At 48.2% G+C, this 21,725-nt stretch overlaps 1 protein-coding gene across 3 annotated transcripts in view; it reads right to left on the bottom strand.

The window, feature by feature from the left end:
- The window catches only part of LOC118216956 (glutamate receptor ionotropic, NMDA 2B-like), a 75,212-nt gene that overhangs the window by 8,832 nt on the left and 44,655 nt on the right, over positions 1 to 21,725 (bottom strand). For all 3 annotated transcript variants that reach the window (XM_035398622.1, XM_035398623.1, XM_035398624.1), the window contains 10 exons: positions 20,961 to 21,153; positions 16,405 to 16,519; positions 14,591 to 14,799; positions 12,840 to 13,011; positions 11,556 to 11,709; positions 11,267 to 11,392; positions 9,719 to 9,948; positions 8,922 to 9,082; positions 8,072 to 8,259; positions 3,196 to 3,434 (listed from right to left, as the gene is read on the bottom strand). In XM_035398622.1, the coding sequence (XP_035254513.1) occupies positions 3,196 to 3,434; positions 8,072 to 8,259; positions 8,922 to 9,082; positions 9,719 to 9,948; positions 11,267 to 11,392; positions 11,556 to 11,709; positions 12,840 to 13,011; positions 14,591 to 14,799; positions 16,405 to 16,519; positions 20,961 to 21,153 (1,787 nt within the window). The remainder of the gene's footprint in view (positions 1 to 3,195; positions 3,435 to 8,071; positions 8,260 to 8,921; positions 9,083 to 9,718; positions 9,949 to 11,266; positions 11,393 to 11,555; positions 11,710 to 12,839; positions 13,012 to 14,590; positions 14,800 to 16,404; positions 16,520 to 20,960; positions 21,154 to 21,725) is intronic.

The raw sequence follows: 21,725 nt of genomic DNA, 5'->3' as shown, positions 1-21,725 counted from the left end.
AACAAAGCCCTCTTTATGCGTACAATGCTCAGGCGCTGCAGAAAACCGGGAATCGACAAATATTCACGCTTATGGAAACGCAACTACTGATTTAAACAATCTGGGACGGGTCTGTCCGCAGGAGCCGAGACTGAATGGACTGCGACAGATGGGCAGAAAAAGGCATGGACATAAACCCTGTGATTTTTCTCGGCTGATGACTGTAGGGTTAATGGGACTCTTGACAGACATTAAAGGTCAAAGGTGAACAGCCTGTCAACTATTGCGCGGGTCATCACTCAAGCCGGAGGGGTCACATTGTCTGTCAAATGCATAATCTTTTACGTCCCTCTTAGTCACTCTTTCCACGTCTCTGTTCTTTTCTTACATTCTGCATCGCTTCCCAAGCTTCCGTTTCTCCTTCAGCTCATTTTTTGGCTGTTGTCCCGCCTGTCTGTCGGCACATTCTTTTTCCTCTGCTTCACTTTTGAAGTCTTTTGACCGTGCAACACCCAGCCTTCTCTTATTTTTTGCATGCCTGACTGTCTGAGGGACATTCCTCCATCTTTGCCCTTGTTTCTGTTTGACGTGACTGTGCGTCATAACCTGGAGGTGCATTAAAACATTAGTGGACAGATCTTGCACAGGTCAGAGTTCCAGGACTTGACTGGATTTCTATTTTTGAGTTGTTGCTTCAGGGCAAAGGAGGAACAGCAGCACTATTTTATTCTAACCAAGTACTGAAGACCATCCAGAGCTTTGAGTACAAAGGAGGGTCCATGCTGAATTTTGGGCAGAGTTGGAAAAGAGAAACTTAATTCTGGCGTGAACTTATTTGCTGGCTACACTTCCTGTTGTAATAAGACCAGGAAAAATGTTTCAGGCCATTGTACTTGAACTATTGTCTCTTTTCAGAAGAAACACTCCAATAACTGCCTCCTACACTTGGCATACACACAAGATTATAAACATAATGAACCTCCTCAGGAGAGGTCACAGATTCTAATTCAGAAAGGTAGACAACGAGCCAACATTATACATCTACACATTAGACATTATACTAAATAACATTTATAAACTGATGTTTAAATAAGGAGCACTTGCCTTCTCAAAATATGAATATAATATGTGTTACTGTTCGGGTAGAGCAAAAGATGCAGACCTGTATGTTCTGTTGCCTTTCAGAAACACTTTCTCATTTTCTTCCACTCAGTGTTCAAAGGCCCGGGGGAACCCTTATGGCAGTGGTTTCCAACCTCGGTCCTGGGGAGCCTGGTATATGCTGGTTTGTACCGCGGTTGCAATCCCAGAATTTTGACAACCTGTTAATTTTTCTTTGTTTGAATTGTTTTTCATGTTTGGAGGGATTATTTACCCTCCTAGGCCACACTATGTTAGAATAGCTATGCATGCCATAAAGATTAAAAATCCATTGTTCACTTTGTGTGTATTGTGCGATATTGCAATTACCTTAAAAAGAGGCAACAAAATTATTTAACTGATCAAATTAAGACTAAGGTGAATCAATAGGCTCCTAGTTAGGTTGTTAAACAGATATTTAAGTTCTTTCATAATTTTTCATAATCCTTAAACTTATTAACACGCTTTGTCTTTTAATTCTTCATTATCTATCAAATGGTTAATTTTAGTGGCCATTGTGTCCCCCTTTCACCAATTAGGAGCCTACAGATTCTATCTCTTTATTAACCCCTTTTATGTAGGCCTAATTAAACAGGCCTAATGAGTTAAACAAAGCACATAATTAAGAAGAATTAATATTAACAGGTTGTTAAAATTCTGGGATTGCTATTGTGGTTGGACTGAAAACCAGCCCACACAGGGGTTCCCCAGGATCGACGCTGCCAAGATCTGAACACAGCTGTAATAAACAGTATGAAACGGAGGGAAGAAACCAATGTGCATCACGGGTTTGGCCCGCAGTTCAACCAGAAGTAACTGCACTTGTGACCGCAGTGGGCAGGTCTGCAGAGATTCCAAAAGGTTTTGGGCTCAGTCCAGTTTTGCTGGTGATCTATTACATGAAGCCTTGCGGGATGTCTGAGACGTCTGGACTCACGGGTACTTTGGGTACTGTGTGCATCGCCATGGTTACGAGACAGAAGGGAACTGTGTTCAGAAGTGTGAGAAGTTGCAGTTTGGAGCGGGCACGAAGCCAGGCGCGGATCGGTCACATTAGCGGGCAGGTCAGAACGAGGCCAGCCCCTTCTTTACACGATAACAAATCTTGGTGCCTTTGAACTCCTGCTGAAAAAGTGTAATTACACACACGTAATTCACATCAGGCCGAGAGCAGCTGAGAAAAGAGGTGTCTCCATGAATCAGTTTTTCTCCTGACTGAAGTCTCGTTCCACTCATTAGGTCTAACGCAGGGGAAGCGGCTCTGTGATATGCTAATTAGCCACGCAATCGGCCTCCAACTATTCACCCTCCGCGGTTGTGAATTACGCCTGGGGGGCCATCAAAAACAATTCAAGTGTTATCGCAGCATCTTGATTTGACGTTGCTTGAAAAAGTAGATGCCCCCTTCTGTTTATTTGGTCATTCTCCTACCAAAATATTTCAAATTTTACATATACTTTAAAAACCGAAATGTGACCGGACAGGTTTTTATTCACACACACACACACACACACACTGAAGCAGGGCTCTGGAAGCTAGCCATAATTCAGGCCCAGCAGTGTCATACAGGATAAAATGGTTTCCCCACGTGATAAACTTGTTTGGGTCAGAAACACACCTAAGGGGTGTTGGGGGGCTATGAAGTGAGATGGTGGCGTGTTTCCTGACTAATCATCAGAGAAAGGTGTGAAACTGCACATGCCTTTGATTTCCACATCATCACCTGTGTGTACAGTACAGCACCATTCATCACCCGTGTGTGTAGTATATAAATATTTAACATTTGTAGGTACAGAACCTTCCAAAGGCAGAAAATTAAAGGACCCTGGCATGAATTTTTGAGGAGGTTTGAATCTGTGCCCGTGAAATTAGCTGTAAAAAAAATTAAGGAAGAAGTACAGGAGCAATTAAAAAAGGTGTTGAGCTGTACCCTGGAAGGCCCTATCACACTCACTCTGCTGATGGAGCAGGTAGAAGGTGTCGAGGTGTACGCTCGGAGGCCCTGTCACACTCACCCTGCTGATGGAGCAGGTAAAAGGTGTTGAGGTGTACACTGGGAGGCCCTATCACACTCACCCTGCTGATGGAGTAGGTCATCCCCGGCTTGCCGGAGCACACGCCCATGAAGCAGAAGCGCAGCTGCCAGTAGAAGAGGTGCTCGCAGATGAAGGTGATGAGGGAGAGCGCCATGGCCGCGCCCAGCATGTAGAAGACGCCCGCCATGTTGTCCACGTCCAGCTGGCTGCTCATCACCTCGTTCTTCTCATGATGGCAGATTCCCGTCAGCCACAGGGACTCCAGTTCCTCCATCTCACCTGTGGTGCGTGTGCGTGTGTGTGTGAGAGGGGGGTATGGGGGTTATGGATGTGTGTGTGCGTGTGTGTGCGTGTGTGTGAATGTGTGTATGTGTGTGTGATGTTTGTGTGTGTGTGTGTGAGGAGGTGTGGGGGGGGGGTTGTGCAGTTACAGATGGAAGGGGGTGAGCAGGTGATAGGTAAAAAAAGGAATATTGGGAGAAAGGGGGACAAGGAAAATAAAGAGAGAGGACAAAAGTTAGGTGGGGAGAGTGGGTGGGAAAAAAAGCTGTTATTAGGAGATGTGTGAATATGTGCATCTCTTACTTTTAAACCACCGGTTATACCAGACAAACAACTTCAGACCACTTTCATAACTCTCCCATTCTCACGCTGTCTGACCGAAGACACACACATTCAGCAACAGAGCAAGACAAGGTGAAGTAAAAACGAGCAGGGACTGGAGTCACCAGCTCGCTGACCTTACGCTGGTTTATTTAAAGGGTCACTTTAATGTTACATCACTCGGTCATCCATGGCCCAGCGAGGACCAATGTTCAATCAAATACACATCCTGCAGTTCAGTTTTACACCGATGAGAAGAAAAAAAAACATGATCCCCAAGCGCTGTTGAGCAGTTAGGGCAGAGAAATGATGAAACACATGCTTGATTTAAAACAAACAAAAAAAAAACATGCCCCCAAGGCTCCGTAAACCGGTGATTTGAAGGTGGGAGCCTGTCCAATGGCAGCTGTCGAACCCGGGCTCTTCAGGGCTCCCTTCAAAGCGCCTGTCTCTTGTCCTCATCGTCAAAAGCGAGTGTGTGCGCGTCCCGACTGGTCTCCGAGCGTGTGTATCGGTTTCAGTAAGTAGGCCACACTTTGAGTGTGTATCGCAGTGTGTCAAAATGACTTTGAAACCCGGTGAGGGCTGAAGTCCATTTACTGCACCAAGCTGCTGCTCCACACTGACCCATATTCTGCCATATATCACACACACACACACACACACACACACACACACACACACATCCTGAAACACACACACACACACACACACACACACACTCTCTCTCTCTCTCACCCTGAAACACACACACAAACACACACACACACACTCTCTATCACCATAATTATCTCACCATAATACACACACACATACACACCCTCTCTCTTTCTCTCTCTCTCTCTCATCCTGAAACACACACACACACACACACACTCTCATCCTGAAACACACACACACACACACACACTCTCATCCTGAAACACACACACACACACACACACACACACACAAACACACACACACACACACTCTCATCCTGAAACACACACACACACACACACACACACACACTCTCATCCTGAAACACACACACATACACATTCTCTCTTTCTCTCTCTCACTCACCATGATACACACACACACACACACACACACACACTCTCATCCTGAAACACACACACACACACACACACACACACTCTCATCCTGAAACACACACACACACACACACACACACTCTCATCCTGAAACACACACACACACACACACACACACTCTCATCCTGAAACACACACACACACACACACACACACTCTCATCCTGAAACACACACACACACACACACTCATCCTGAAACACACACACACACACACACTCATCCTGAAACACACACACATACACACATTCTCTCTTTCTCTCTCTCACTCACCATGATACACACACACACACACACACACACACACACACTCTCATCCTGAAACACACACACATACACACATTCTCTCTTTCTCTCTCTCACTCACCATGATACACACACACACACACAGACATACACATTCTCTTTCTCATTCTGAAACACACACACATACACATTCTCTCTTTCTCTCTCTCACTCACCATGATACACACACACACACACACACACACACACACACACAGACATACACATTCTCTTTCTCATCCTGAAACACATAGACACACACACACACACACACACACACACTCTCTCTCTTTCACCCTGAAACACATACACATACACACATTGTCTCTTTCTCTCTCTCACTCACCATGATACACACACACACACACACACACACACACACAGACACACACATTCTCTTTCTCATCCTGAAACACACACACACACACACACTCTCTCTCTCTCTCTCACCCTGAAACACACACACACACACAGACACACACTCTCTCTCTCACCCTGAAACACACACACACACACACTCTCTCTCTCTCTCTCTCTCTCACCCTGAAACACACACACAAACACACACACACACACTCTCTCTATCACCATAATTATCTCACCATAATACACACACACATACACACACTCTCTCTTTCTCTCTCTCTCACTCACCATGATACACACACACACACACATATGCATGCACACACACACATTTTCTCTCTCTCACCATGATACGTATATGCATGCACACACACACATATCTCCCTCTCTCTCTCTCAGACAGCATAAGGTTCACACTCCACCCTGACCCATATTCTCTCACACACTGCAAAGGCAGGGCTTTTAATTAGGACAGCATGCTGGGCCCAGGATAGGACTGAAACCTGGATCCATTACTTTACATTCATTCAGCAGAGCAGCTTTCAGGCAAAGAGCACAGCTAAGTGCATCCAGCAGTGTTGTGTGCCTCACAGGTGGACAGACTGGAACTCGCACTCAAGCAGATTAGAACAACGGAACACCCAAATAATTCAAACACCATGCAGGTTCTGCTTAAAGCAATATGGCATGAGAGGTGGTGCTGTATCGTGAATACAGTCATGTCTATTCATGAAACAGCGTGGCCTCAAGTGCTGTATTGCTCTTATAAAACGGATACAGCGCATAGAAACAATTAATTGATGACACATTATTTATTTTGTAATATCATTTCATAAGTAAAGGTTTGTGCACGGAGTGATACTATCTAAACAGGCTGTTTGAATAACTGTTACAGTATCGGATTAACAAATCACTGTAGAGTGTGGTCTCAGCCAATCAGCATCCAGGATCAAAACAATCCATTTTATTCCCACGCCACTGTCCTCAGCTTTTGGGTCAGAACCTCCCAGATCTCACACAACCACTTAAAAAATAAAAAATCTAACTTGCAACGATGTTTGAACATCCACAAAACAGGATCCCATAAACTGTCTCAAATGTCATTACTAATGTGTCGTAGCTTAGGGCAACCACTACTACGGCTGAAACAGCTAACGAAAACGTTCAGATTTGCAGACCTGATAGCGTTTCGAGTTAAATCTCCTTCACTGCAGGCCACGGAACAGCTAAACGAAGCTTCCGAGAGGGCGCTGCGTTCCCCTCTGTAATCTGACACGCCGCTCTCGCCTTAGGAAGGCAGGTTCCTCACCTGTGCTGCAGGTGTGTTATGAAGCCCCTGAAGCAGCAGCACGCGCGCGACGAGCGCCAAGAGGTCGTAAGCCTGCTGCTCTGCGCTCGGGCGCGCTAGGAGAAGCATGCTCGGCTGTGCGCTTATCTGTGTGTGTCAGGAAGCCACAAATGCCCAGTACATACTGTTACTTCCCCTCGAGAATCACGCTTGAGAGTGCAGTTCACTGGCATGCCCAACTGACGGAAAATATTTACACAGCTCTTAAGAACCCGAGGCGAAGTAAACAGGAATACCAAATTTCAAAAAGGAGGTCTGGGATTTTTTTTTCCTGCACAGGAGACGAAGGATCGCTTGCCGCTGTGAAAGCGAAGCTCTGCCCCTCTGGGACCGTCCCGCTGTCTGGCTTTTACGCAGCCGGTCTACGTGCCAGGCCCTTTTCCTTATTTCCTCCACAGCTTTAGCGAACCAGTCTGGCATGCAGGCGCAGACCACAGCGCGTCCGTCTTGCTGCGTTCGAGCAGGTTCAGAAAGTTCTGGACAGTCTAAAGTGTGCAGTCTGGGTTTTTCACCATTGGGGCCCAGACTTGCTGACACAGGTAAGGATGTGGTTCTGGCCCGGTTTTCCCACTACATTTTTAATGTGTTTTCCCTTGTTTTGGCTGGATGTAAACCAGGCAGCCTGATATAGATGATTTAAAAAAAAGTGTAAACTGCGTAAGTCGCTCTGGATAAAAGTGTCTGCTAAACACCTTAAAATGTAACGCAATATGTGCTGCTAAGCTGCAGCACTCAAAGAACCTAGCAAACACATCTGGGAATTGACGACTTGAGGAAAGCCCACTTTGATATCTCGGAGGGAGAAGATTTCTCCCCCTCAATTAAAATCAGTGTGACCTCATAAGATTCTATATACTCTGTACTACACTCTGTGCTATGCGCCAGGCAGAGACCAGTGTGGAATAACACCAGCAGTATCAGGGGGCTATACATGAGTTGGAACTAGAAACAAGAGCGCAGAATTGATCCAAAATGGGACAGAGAGGCTTCAAAAAGCAAACTATTATCACTGAACAGCTTTATTTGCACAGCTTTTGTTGCTGAACTGATTTGCACAAACTGCAACGTTTGGCAATGGACAGCCAAAGTCTTCCGATTGGTTCGAACGAGGCAGCGGTTGGCCTCCCATAGCCGTTTTACCCATTCTGGTGATGCTCCCCCGCCCCCCCAACCACTCCACCACCCTGACGCAGCCCGGTGAGCGCGGGGCATTACCGTCTCCGAAGAGCTGCAGGATGGCCAGGTCGATCGCTCTCTTCCAGCTGGAGTCCTTCTGGATGGCGATGCCGTAGCCCGTGGAGGCGAAGACCTTCCCGCTGCCGATGGTCACCAGCTTGCAGCCCTCGTCCCTGCCCGCCATGTAGTTCAGCACGGCCGCGTCGTAGATGAAGGCGTCCAGCTTCCTGAGCGGGCGGAGGGGAGGGGATGCGCGTTTACCGCTAAATGACTCATCAGCGTTGAGGCGACCCAGCATGCGCACGCCAGCGCAATGCGCGGCGGCGCACTGACTATGGACTCCCTTACGCTGCCATTACGGTTATGCCTATGGTTATGGCTCGTATTGGGACTCGTATTAGGACGAGATCACAGCAAGCGGGACGCAGGGCCTTCATTTGAATTGGAGGCATGCATTGTTATTTTTCTGTATTCTGGCGGATGCTAAAACGCCCGCTGACGTCCTGCTCTGTGTGATATATGCGGCTCCGTACCGCTGCCCTTATCGGAGCCGCTCTCGGGCCGAGCGCTGCATCTGCCCTTGGGCTGAACGTCCCTCTACCGAAGGGAAAAAAAGGGGCGAAGGCGATAATGCAAGTCGCAGGGAAAGAAACGTTGGCGTGGTCATCGTCAGCGCCGGGCACACCGTACCCTGCCCGCCACAACGATTACCCCACAGTGCCAAAGGACCCAGACCTCTAGGACAGGAGGCTGCGCCTTCTCTAATCGCCTGACACCCGCAGAGAACGTTTAGGGACCCTTTTGGAAAGGGTCTGCCCCCATGCCACGCCTGCCCCCTGCCCCGCCCGCGCCCCCCACCCCCGCCCTCCCATGCCCCCTGCTCCCTCACCCCATCTTCAGGCTGTACAGCGCCTCGTCCACGTTCTTCTGGTGGTACTTGACCATGTAGGTGTGCATCTCCTTGTAGTTGTTGCGGATATTTCGCTCCGTGCTGCCGTTGGGCACCGTCCCGAATCGGAACGGAGGAGAGAAGTCATTGGGCCTCTGGAACTGTGGGGAGGGACAGAGAGAGAAAGAGGAATAATGGAGAGGCAGCGAGGAAGAGGGGGTTGGATCGAGAGAGAGTGATGGAGAGGAAGAAATGCTTGCAGACTGAAGCAGACTAGCTTGCCACTAGCAGACACAATTACCCTGTGGGTGGGCTGTACAGCATGTTTACATGCATATTTTGCCACTGTTTCTAAGCCTGATGTGAACTTGCTGAAATATTTATATTTTTTCCATGTAGAACAGACCACTGAGGAATCCGGCAGCTGGCCCATGTCTCCACTGTTCCTCTTTTCTCCGCTGATGCCATGTGCATTTAATCCAACACCTAATATTAGGCTTGGAAGTTACTAGGCTCCGAATAAAATGGCTGCCAATAAAATAAAAATCCACAAAATAATAAAAAAATTTTTTAAATAAAGTTCATCATTTCAGCATCCACATAACATACAGACACGCAGACACAGATACTTCTCACACAGGAAGCCAGAGACAAAAAGGATGCACACAGGTAACTGGGGCAGGCAGGTGAGCACATCCTCTGTGGAACACCCAGCCGGTCCACCAGAAGCGTTCCCACTGGAGCAGGCAGGAAAGAGCAGGGCTGCCCTGGCCGTGGAAGCCCCGCGCCGGGCCTACCTTCTTATCGCTCAGCCCGGAGACCTGGTCCACGTACTCCTCCTGGATCATGAAGGCGGCCAGGTTGGCAGTGTAGCTGGCGAGGAAGATGACGGCGAAGAAGGCCCAGACGGACACCATGATCTTGCTGGTGGTGCCCCTGGGGTTCTGCACGGGCACGGAGTTGTTGAAGACCAGGCCCCAGAGCAGCCAGATGGCCTTGCCGATGGTGAAGGAGGGGCCCCCAGGCTCTGAGGGGGGGAGGTGGGGGGGAAGTGGGGAGGGGGAGTGAAGGAACATGGGAAGACCGTCAGAACTCTACAGTCCGGTACTTACTTCTTCAACAGCAGGCTTTTTTTTTTAGTTTTGTTTTCCAAGGGAATGGTGCAAATTGCTGCATGTGATGCCTATGAAATCACAAAACAACCAGGGACAACGCAAACCACAACAGGAGAAACCTGCACACGTCAATGGTGTTCTCCAACACCCCTCCCAGTCCAACAGCCCCAACCTTTAACCTAAGACCTGATAGCAGGCAGTCACATCTGGACGACACCACATTTTGGGAGAATATCTCTTTCTGAGCATTGCAATACAAGGATAAATAGGAGGAGGAAGAAGAAAAGTGTGCACCTATATATACCGCAACATCACCAGGAACAGTGATTTGCAGGACGTTTAATGCAAATGACAAACACAGTCATAGCTGACACGTGGATTCCTGGGAATATAAAATACATGCAAATGTATGCAAATGGTGGATGCATTAAATAAACATGAGCAGGAAGAACAGTGTTGAGATCCACGGGGAAAGACGCTTTCCTGTGTGGGGCCCGCGCAGGCTAGGAAAAGGGGGATTAGCGAGGGCGCCTGCGCGGACGGCAGCGCCAGAGCTACGGTGCGGTGCAGGAGAGTCTGCGCGTGTCCTTGGGACGCCGGCGCTAGCCCCTCAGCGGCAGTGCCATCTGGCTCCGCGCCACGGAGGGACCTCAGTGACGATGCGTGAAGGCGCGGCGCTGCGCGGGACTGCCTGCCGTGCCAGGCCGTGGCGGATAGCGCTCGGCTTTCCCCCCCCGCAGCAGTCCCAGCCCTGAGTTTTGAGGGGAAGCACCTAAGCAGAATTTGATTTGGGGGCCCCCCCTCCAACCCAACATTATAAATAAAATAAATATATTTGAGAATAATTTGAGGGCTTCTCGGCAGTTGCGGGGCCCAAAGCAGCTGCTTATGTCTCTTATTGGCTGGAGTCAGCCCCGCCCCACAATTTGTGTGACGATGCGCCATAAACACTCCGCGGCAGGTTGCGCAACGTTACCGCACTGTGCAGTTTTATGTGACGCTAGGTTGCTCTGCTAGCGACGCAGCTGCGCGCGACGCTGTGCAGATTGGCTACAGCCTCATGTGGGGCCGTGAGAGGCTGTGTGAGGGCGAGGGCTCTTGTGTTGCGCGGCCTCTTTTGCAGAAGTGCGTAGCGCCGTTTGCAGACGGCGGCCCGCGCGCTACCCGCGCGCTACCCGCGCGGCTGAATCATCGCCCCCGGCGCGTTCGTGTAATGATAGCCGTTCTCACCTCTCCCATCTGCCAGGCAGCGATTATAACCAACGGGACTGAAGTACTCGAATATGAAGACGGCCACCGCCGACACCAGCAGCAGCATAACGAACATCATCACCCAAACATCCGCACTAAACGGCTCTGAGATAGGGAGAGGGAGTGAGAGAGAAAGAGAGAGAGGAGGAGAAGTTAATACAGTACATTGACTAAAGACTTGGACATGTTTTTACGAGCATTAAGAGCAAAACAGACTTGGGGGGGGGGGGGGCGGGGGGCGGGCATATGGTATCCCTGAGACTCTCACCCAGGAACGCAGAGGGCGAGACAGTGCCGTTGCTACGAGAGACCATAACACTGATGCCAGTCTCTATGAAGGGCACCGAAAAGTCGATGACCTCTGACCTCTCCTCGTTGATGGTGAGGGAGCCCACAGCCATGTGGGCATTCTTTAACACCACCTGAAAGAGAGAGAAGCAGGCCGGGGTCAATGAGAGGTCGAGATGGTTTCCATAACAACTGTCAAAAGCAATGCAGAGAGAGAGAGAGAGAGAGAGGGAGGGAGAGAGAGAGGGAGAGAGAGAAAGACAGGGCGAGTAATAGAAAGAGAGAGGGAGCACGAGGTAGACAGAAACTGGGTTATTACAGTGGGTCACAGGCTGATGGAAATAGCTATCGCTCACCCCTCCACTCGTTCTCCCTCCTGTCCCTTCTTCTCTTGCTATCTTTACAGGTATATTTAGCCATAAATACCTGGGCCCCAAAGCGCTACGCTAAAGTGGGACAAAGCTGCCTGAGTTAATAAGGTGTGGATGAACATGTGAGAGAGAACGAGCGAACCTCTCTCACTAACTGTTGTGTGTGTTTGCGTGTGTGAGAGTGTGTGCATGTGTGTGTGTTTCCCTCTTCATAGTAACCCTGCCCCGATCTCATGTGTTCTTTCCATTGTTCTCCCCCAGGTCTGAAATTAACCAATGAATATGAACATGGATGACAGAAAATTTGCAAGTGATAAAAATATTATGTAATGAGTAAAAAAAAATGGCTGTGTCCTCTTCCCCCGACTCATGTTTCTTCAGCTGTCAAAACTCAGGGCCACTCAACTCGGGTGCAGAACGGCCCTGATCCATCACATTTTACAGCTCAATTAAAGGGCAGAAAATATGTGAGCACACTGTGCATTATTGCAGGAAACTGCAGTCAATTCGTGGGCCCCTGTCTGAGGGTTTCTTGCAGGGTTACACAACAGCCACTCTGCACACAACAGAAACAACCCACCAAGACACAGACGCATAACAGAGTACAGCTGGTTGGCTGCTGCAGACCTTCTTCAGGCAAACTGGGCCCCAACCCTCTGAGCTGCCATTAAAGATGCCAATAGCACAAGTCTAATATTAGGGGGCCTAGGCAGAAAGGCGCCTCAGTTTAAACAAATATCCTCAGAACTGGGGTGGGAAGCTGAAGTGGCAAAATGGAGACACTGATGAGCAAATGCGGGTGATTGGGAGTCAGGCTGGGACAGTCCCAGGGGCTCTGTGTTCTGCACTCATTAAGGGGTTGACATGGAAACAGAAACGGATTTGAACCGGACCTCCCCGACCATGCCGTTCCAGGTGCCATTGATCTTCTTGCCGTGCTTGCCGTTGGTGACCAGGTAGAGGTCGTAGGTGAACTTGACGAACTTGGCGATCTTCTTCAGGATGTCGATGCAGAAGCCCTTGCAGCAGCGCTTGATGTAGATGCCGGAGTCTTTTGTCTGATTTCTGAGAGAGGGAGGTAGGGAGGGAGAATGATCAGAAGGAAGAGGAGGAGGAGGAGGAAAGGAAGAGAGAGGGATGGAAGGTTAGGGTCACAGGGATCGGAGGGCGTTGGGGCGACAGGAAAGGGTGAGCAGAGGAGACGAAGAGAAGCAAAAATGTTGGAGAGAGAGAAAGACAGGATGCAGGATATAAACAGAGATATATATGGGGAAGAATTCGGGGGAAAGACAGGGAGGGGCAGGAGGGAGGTGCGGGAGAGGAGGAGCAGGAGTGAGATCAGGAGTGCAGCAAAGAGGAGGTGCAAAGGAGGTGCAGAAAAACAGAGATGGAGATGTTGGCAAGCCGTAAAACCAGTGAGGCGTGAGAGTCGAAAACCAGTAGTGGAAACAATAAAAGTGTAGAGAGTAAATGAAGAATTTATTAACGTGGATGAAGGACAGACAGCCAGACAGTGTGGAAGCACATGGCAGATTGACATAGTAAAGGAGGTGGAGTGAGACAAACGGAGAGAAGAGAGAAACATGACAGGATATAGCAATACTGTTTTAGGCAGCTACAGACTGACAGTTTAACAGACAGAGCAAGTCAGCTCAGTCCTCACATGGACATCGCTGCACCCATGATAAGAGCAGAATCCACAGCCCTGACCGAAAGCATGGGTTTAGGCCAGGTCCTGGAATTACACAGAACAATTTGGCCCTATAGGCACTGCAAACAGCTGTGCTAACATAATATAGTTTACAGTCTATAACAGTGGACAAATAACCCAATCTATCTGGACCAGGGTACATGCCAAAAAAATGCAGAATATCATATAAAATACATTCATATATTAAAAATAGATTTGACATTGGGCATCTAACAAAGAACAATAGCAGAGACCGCCACAGTGGATACACTAAGAAAGAGGACCAGTGACAATAGTACAGGGGTTTAGAGACAGGACAACTGACACTAGTACAGGGGTTTAGAGACAGGACAACTGACACTAGTACAGGGGTTTAGAGACAGGACAACTGACACTAGTACAGGGGTTTAGAGACAGGACAACTGACACTAGTGCAGACGTTTATTTAATGATGGGTTACATGTGGATACAGACAGATACAGACAGTGGAATGAAGCTACTGTCTGTGATGCGGGCAGTAGTCAGTAATACATGGTCAGTAATATGGTCAGTAATACGGGGCTATGGGTCAGCAACACAGGGTCAGTAATGCGAGGCGATGGTCCTTAAAAAAGGGTAAGCAATATAGTCAGTATTGCAGGATTATGGTCAGTAATACAGTCAGTAATACATGGTCAGTAAAATGGTCAGTAATACAGGTTCGGTAATACCGTCAGTAATGCAGGGCTATGGTCAGTAATACAGGATCAGCAATATGGTCAGTAATGCGGGGTCAGAAATATGGTCACTAATGTGGGGCTATGGTCAGTAATACAGGATCAGCAATATGGTCAGTAATGCGGGGTCAGAAATATGGTCACTAATGTGGGGCTATGGTCAGTGATACAGGGTCAGTAATACTGTCAGTAATGCAGGGTCATTAACATGGTCGCTAATGTGGGGCTATATTCTCACAAGATTTTCAGCTGTTTCCTGCAAGGCACAGTGTTTCTCATGCAGGTGCCACTCAAAGGGTCCACGTCCTCCACTATGACGAAGGGGGCCTCCTCCAGCGTGACGATGGACAGGTGGTCGTCCTCGCGGTTCTCCGTGTCCGAATACAGCTCAAAGCGAGGCCACACATGGTACTTCATGCTCAGTGAGCCATTCTCCCACTTCCCCACCTGTACCAGGGAGAAGGACAGGAGTGAGCAGCAGATACTGAGCTGGAGTGGGGCAGGAGAGAGAGAGTCAGAGCTGGAGTAGGGCAGGAGAGTCAGAGCGGGAGTAGGGCAGGAGAGTCAGAGCGGGAATAGGGCAGGAGTGAGAGAGTCAGAGTTGGAGTAGGGCAGGAGAGTCAGAGCAGGAGTAGGGCAGGAGAGAGAGTCAGAGTTGGAGTAGGGCAGGAGAGTCAGAGCGGGAATAGGGCAGGAGTGAGAGAGTCAGAGTTGGAGTAGGGCAGGAGAGTCAGAGCAGGAGTAGGGCAGGAGAGAGAGTCAGAGTTGGAGTAGGGCAGGAGAGTCAGAGCGGGAATAGGGCAGGAGTGAGAGAGTCAGAGTTGGAGTAGGGCAGGAGAGTCAGAGCAGGAGTAGGGCAGGAGAGAGAGTCAGAGTTGGAGTAGGGCAGGAGTGAGAGAGTCAGAGTTGGAGTAGGGCAGGAGAGAGAGTCAGAGCTGGAGTAAGGCAGGAGAGTCAGAGTTGGAGTAGGGCAGGAGAAAGAGTCAGAGTTGGAGTAGGGCAGGAGAGTCAGAGCGGGAATAGGGCAGGAGTGAGAGAGTCAGAGTTGGAGTAGGGCAGGAGAGTCAGAGCGGGAATAGGGCAGGAGTGAGAGAGTCAGAGTTGGAGTAGGGCAGGAGAGAGAGTCAGAGCTGGAGTAAGGCAGGAGAGTCAGAGTTGGAGTAGGGCAGGAGAGAGAGTCAGAGCGGGAGTAGGGCAGGAGAGTCAGAGCGGGAGTAGGGCAGGAGAGTCACAGCTGGAATTGGGCAGGAGTGAGAGTCAGAGCGGGAGTAAGGCAGGAGTGAGAGTCAGAGCTGGAGTAGGGGAGGAGAGTCAGAGCTGGAGTAAGGCAGGAGTGAGAGTCAGAGCTGGAGTTGGACAGCACAGCACACACCATCCCTGAGTCTGGCAGAGTCAGCTCGGACAGGGATCAGGCGGGAATGGATGATGACAAAAATAGCAGATGGGACCACAAGAGTTTGAGTAGTGAACAGTGGGGGCAGGGGGCACATGGTGTACAGCTGGGCCAGACTGGGCTAAATACTGCACAACCACGGAAACAAAAGAAAATGATTTCTGGTGTACTGTACACACACACACACACACAGACAGATATATATGTGTGTCTATGTGAATGGGACACAGGAGGCATGGAGATGGGGGAGGGAAGAGGAAGAAATAACTGGATAAAGTAAATTCTGTGGCTCTGCCTGTGTGTGTATGTGTGTGTGTGTACCTGTGCACCTGTGCATGTGTGTGTGTGCATGTGTGTTTGTGTGCGCACTACTCATTAGAATCCAGGAAAGTGTTCGAGCTGGAAGCGAGGGTAGGAATTAAACATGAGGGGAAGAAAGTCACCTTGCTCTCTGATCAGAGGAGAGAATACAGATTGAGAGAGCAGGAGAGGTGAAATGAGAGAGGGAGGGAGGGAGAGAGGGAGGGACTGAGAGAGAGGGGAGACAGAAAAAAAGAGATTCTTACAGTCATGAGAGTCAACGATTGAGAGGATGTGAAATGGAAAGAAGTGTGTGTGTGTGTGTGTGTGTGTGTGTGTGGTGGGGGGGGAGTTCTCACCCTGTCCCATTTGCGTTCCTTGTCCAGGAGGATGATGACCAGTTTGGGATGCATCTGATAGCCATCCTCACTGAAGGACAGGTTGCGCCCCTCAAACGTCACGTTCATGAGGTACCTGGGAGGAGGAGAGGGGGAGAGAGAGACAGACAGAGAGAGAGCATGAGTGAGAGAGAGACAGAGAGAGCATGAGAGAGAATGAAAGAGAGATGGAGAGAGAGAGCATGAGAGAGATACAGAGAGAAAACATGAGAGTGTGAGTTTATGAGAGAGAGAGCATGAGAGAGAATGTGAGATAGAATGGGAGAGAGAGAGAGAGAGAGAGAGAGAACATGAGAGAGCGAGTGAGAGAGAGAGAGAGAGAGAGAACATGAGAGAGCGAGTGAGAGAGAGAGAGAGAGAGAGAGAGAGAGAGGTTTGGGTTAAATAAGCATGGGGTCCTCTCTAGAATACTGATGGGGTGATACTGGTGCACTGTGACTGAACAGCGAAGCAGGAGAGGCTGACGGCAAATCAGCCCACTCAGTTTATTTCAGTATGTTTATATCTGCTTTGTCACAACTCCCTCTGCATTCTACATACGTCAGTGAAATTTAATAAGCGCTGTGTGTGTGTGTGTGTGTGTGTGTGTGTGTGTGTGTGTGTGTGTGTGTGTTAGCATGTGCATTTTTCTGTCAAGCAAACTCAGATCATCCCTTTCCCTCCTCTCCCCCCGTGGCGAGTCGCTGTCTCCATGGCAACACTCAGCCTCAAACATGCACCCCGTAAATAAACGACAGTGTGAAACGAGTGAGCGAGCGAGGCTCGTCCGAGCCGGTTGCGCTCTGACCGTCTCACCGCTCAACGCAGAGTAATGTTAATAGCGTCGGTTCAGAACGGGCCCCGGAGCCCCCGCACGACGCCGCGTCGAACTCAACGCAGTCTCACGCGGGTCCCGCACAGAAACGCGTTAAATTAACTTCAAAGGGACGGAGACGAGTACACGCGTTCCACGCGGTCACACGCGGGCTCGTCCGCCACGGGCTCACGCCGCGAGGCCGCGCTCCTCATCACGCGTCATTCCCCGTTACGCAACGCGCTATTCGCTGCAGGTACATGTGGGCTAAACCAATCCATGCGTGCGACTCTGCTAGATGTACCACCACCATCAAAATGTTATCGAAGTCGACTGCTTAAGGACAGAGGGAAAAAATTTATTACAGGCTTTTAAAAATTATATATTTAAAAAAATTATTACTAAAGTCGCAAAACAATGAATGCATCCTTCAGAAAACCATTGACATAAAACCCCTGAACCTCATGGAGAAGCTAGAAGTTTAGTTCATATTTAATAAATACAGTAAATCCTAATTATGAATATCTTACTACAGTGAGCACTGATAAAAATGGGGAGGGAAAAAAAGGGAAAAGTGGGAAAACAAAAACAGCCAGTTTAAACATCTGACGTGCTTTGCTGGTTTTTGTGAAGCTCATTGTTTTAAAGGTCAGTTTTGAAACACAGGCCAAAAATTGAGCATCACGCCCGTGTCACCTTGCGCCTTCTTCTTCCAAATCACAGGGCGGCCTATCACGTTTGCACGCCTGCAGCTACACAGCCGCTGGTGCCAGTCTGTGCTAAGTGGCTTCACACGTGTAGCACAAATATGGAGTTACACACACACACACACACACACACACACACACACACACACAAGGCATGGGTTTGTGACACTGTGTGAAACGTGCTCATGTGCACACAACCCCAACTCCCGTTGTGCGCAGAACACCGAGAGGGATCTCACAAGCATATGTAATGTGTTGCCATGGAGCCTACAACCACTGTGATTTCCAAGCAATCTACTGTGTTGTCATGGGAACCATAATCTCACAGAGAGAGAGAGAGAGAGAGAGAGAAAGAGAGGTAGAGCAGGAAATAAAGGGAGAGACAAAGGGAGAGAAAGAAAAAGAGGGAGAGAGAAAAAGACGTACCTTTTTACACTAAGTACACCCCTCTTCCCCATAACCCTATAAACCCACATGCACACATGTAAATCCATTTCTCCGTCAATCCATCAAACTCCATATCTCCTCAGTTAACCTTCTCATGAACTGTCTCTTTCTGTCTGAATATATATCAGAATATGCAAGTAGAATATACCTTCAACCTGTACTATGCATCTTAGTTAATGTGCAAAAACCAGGGAGGTCCCCACAATGCACAATAGCCATACAAACACACACATGTGTTGCTATAGGCAGGACAGGCATGTGCGCAAGCATGCCCTGACACACATACACTGAGCATATACTCTGAATTATGAAAAGCTCTATAAAATATTGATAGGATGTTTTAATAAATTAGTACCAATATTAATTAGTAACGAATTACACCCATGTGTAATTAGTCAAATCTAGTAACAGGATTTTATGAACTGACTGCATATGCAACAATGCATCCTCACGCATCATGGATGCTTGTGTGCGCGCAAATGCGTGCATGTGTCTGTGTGTGTGTGTGTGTGTGTGTGGGTGTGCGTGCATACGTGCATGTGTCTGTGTGTGTGTGTGTGTGTGTGTTTGTGTGGGTGTGTGTGTGTGTGTGTGTTGGCATACAGGCATGTGACAAAGACAGTGCTTGACAGATGCAAGTGAGAACTTGGTAATGAACTGTGCAAAATTCAAGGAAAGTGGGAGAGTGAGAAAGAGAGACAGAATGTAATAATGAGATAGACAGAAGAGAGAGATCAAAATGGAGTGTGACTGAGCCCAAAAAAGGAAAACCCCCCTTTATAATTTGTATTTTTTTTTCCTTAATGATTTTCCTTAATTTGTTTATCTAAACTCAGTATTATAAATTTTTTTACAATTTTTATCATTTCAAATCAAGACTTACATTATGTAATGTGAAAGTCAGAAGCATACACATAGAAAGGAGAGAGCGCACAATAGACAGATAAAGAGAGAGCATGAGAGGGAGTGAGAGAGACAGCAAGAAAGGGAGTGAGAGAGCATTCTGACCCAGTTTCATTAAATAGTGTCATAAAAAGGGTACCTTCTTTACATTGCCCAAAAGCACAGTAAAATCATTCAATGCAGTCCTATTAAACAGAAACACAGCCATGTTTACTGCCTACAATATATACTGTAATCACTCACCCCGACAATAAACTGCTCACAACCACAGAAACACCTGGGGTAAAATTAAATTAAAGCCGTAACCAATCAAAATGCAACAGGAAACCGGAAGTCTTCAAAACAACAAAATAAGACGAGGGACAGTACAGTACTTGGGAGACTGTGGCCTCTGCATTCTTTCCAGGTTTGGCTCAGGGTTATTAAAATCAGATTATTAAGGCTATGATGTATCTACGCACTGGCCCCTGACCAAGCCACTTTCGTATGCATTGATAATTGACCATTTTTGGCATCATTAAAATGGATACATCACAGTCTCGCATTACGTCTTAAACCCCTTTTACCAACTCTGAAAGTCTGATGGGATTACACTAAATGATCCAGTCCCCGTTTGAGTTTCTTTCTGGCGATAGAAAGCCCATAAGCTTGGTAACTGCCACTGCAGTGCACTTGGTAGGATCGCCGCAATACTTCAAAACATGTGGAGACCTAAATTGTTTATCTGCAGTGGCACAATAACCAACTCCAAATCCAACACTAGCAAGGGCTAATGCTAACCAGCAATACATGGCTGTATCTGGCTTCCATTCCACTTACATTTATTGATATACTTTATTATATATTAATGCAGAAACAGCTCCGTTCCACAATTTAGATGTACAGTATATTACATTTTTTATGAAGCACCCTAAATTTTATATGTCCTGAACTACAATAGAAAAAGAACACTAACTTTATTCCTTCTAATGAAAACATTAACTAGACACCTATTTCACAGGCACGTACACTCTAACTGAATAAATTCAGTGATATAATCTACTCCTGATTGAGTGAATAATTGCATTAACGGCAAGATTATTCTGAATCTCCTGCCAGATATGCCTTATGTAACATCGGATCAGCGTGATTCAATCAAGAGCTGAACAAAGTCAGCATGGCGGTGAGTATGTAAGGACTGAATAAATGCCCAAAAGTGGTAGAAACACACAGCATTGGAACATTCGTGTGTCACAGCCTCCTGGGTGAGCTTTCGGCACTCTCTCTGTGGAAGAACGTAAAACCAGAAGCACATGGAGCAACAGAATGATAAATGTAAAGAGCACAAGATTATACGGAGGAATAAACACCAGTGCAGCTCAGAAACCATCAGAAACGCCATTGCATTGCTACAAAAAGCCAAAAGAAGAAGCAGGAGAACTGTGCAGGAGGATAAACCGTCCAGTGCCCCCAACCCTGCCCGGGAAGGGAAGGGAACACAGCACCGCCCCCCCACCCCAAAATATTACAGTGCTTGCCACAGTACACTGAGCATGTTCCACTTCTGACTGAGCCACTGGGACCAATTACCACAGCCAACCGCCACAGAGCCCCCCACCCCCCCGCCTCCGCCGCTTCAGACGACGCCCCCTTGAAACTGGGGAGAGCTGGGAATGATCCCCGATCACCTGAGCACTTCGTTGGGGTTCCCGGCGCTCGGCCCCTTCTTCTCAGGGGCCCCGTGGCACTCCGACTTCAGGAGGGTGTGCGGTCCCCGGTCGAGCATCATGGTGGCGGTCGCCATGGCGATGATGGCCACCCCATCACGAACCCTGGCCTCCAGGCCGTAGTCCCACTCATCGTAAGACACAGAAATCAGACCTGAAAGAGAGAGAGAGAGAGAGAGGGAGAGAGAGAGAGAGAGAGAGGGAGAGAGGGAGAGAGGGAGAGAGAGAGAGGGAGAGAGGGAGAGGGAGAGAGAGGGAGAGACAGTGGCAGGTATTCAACATACTGTTTACGAGGAACAAAAACACAATGAGTATCAGCACATGACTAACAAGTCAGGGAACTGCCAGCTTTATTCAACTGAAAAACCGCCATTTGGCAGATACTATTTGCCCGGTCCACTGCCAGGCAAGTACACAGGAACAGCCAGCCTCGAATCTGCACACCCACAAGGTCTGTAAGACCAGCGATCATCATCAGCTCTCATCCCAGAGGAAACACCGTGTCCCACTCACATTAAAAGGATTTCATTCTAAACGCAAATGGAGAAGACGCGCGTGTGGGGCACTCGTAACACTGTTAAAATATTCATCGGCAAGGGACAAAGAAACATGCCACAAAACACACCAAATCCTCTTCCTCAACTAAGGAGGTTAATAGGAAATATGGCTCAACTTTATCCTGTGGGGTTAAATTTTATTGATATCCTTTAAAAATATTATTTTATT

The sequence above is a fragment of the Anguilla anguilla genome, chromosome 17 (assembly GCF_013347855.1).
Source record: "Anguilla anguilla isolate fAngAng1 chromosome 17, fAngAng1.pri, whole genome shotgun sequence".
NCBI classification, from domain to species: Eukaryota; Metazoa; Chordata; class Actinopteri; order Anguilliformes; family Anguillidae; genus Anguilla; species Anguilla anguilla.
The sequence above is the reverse complement of the archived record's forward strand: the minus strand, read 5'-3'. Positions and strand labels throughout refer to the sequence as shown.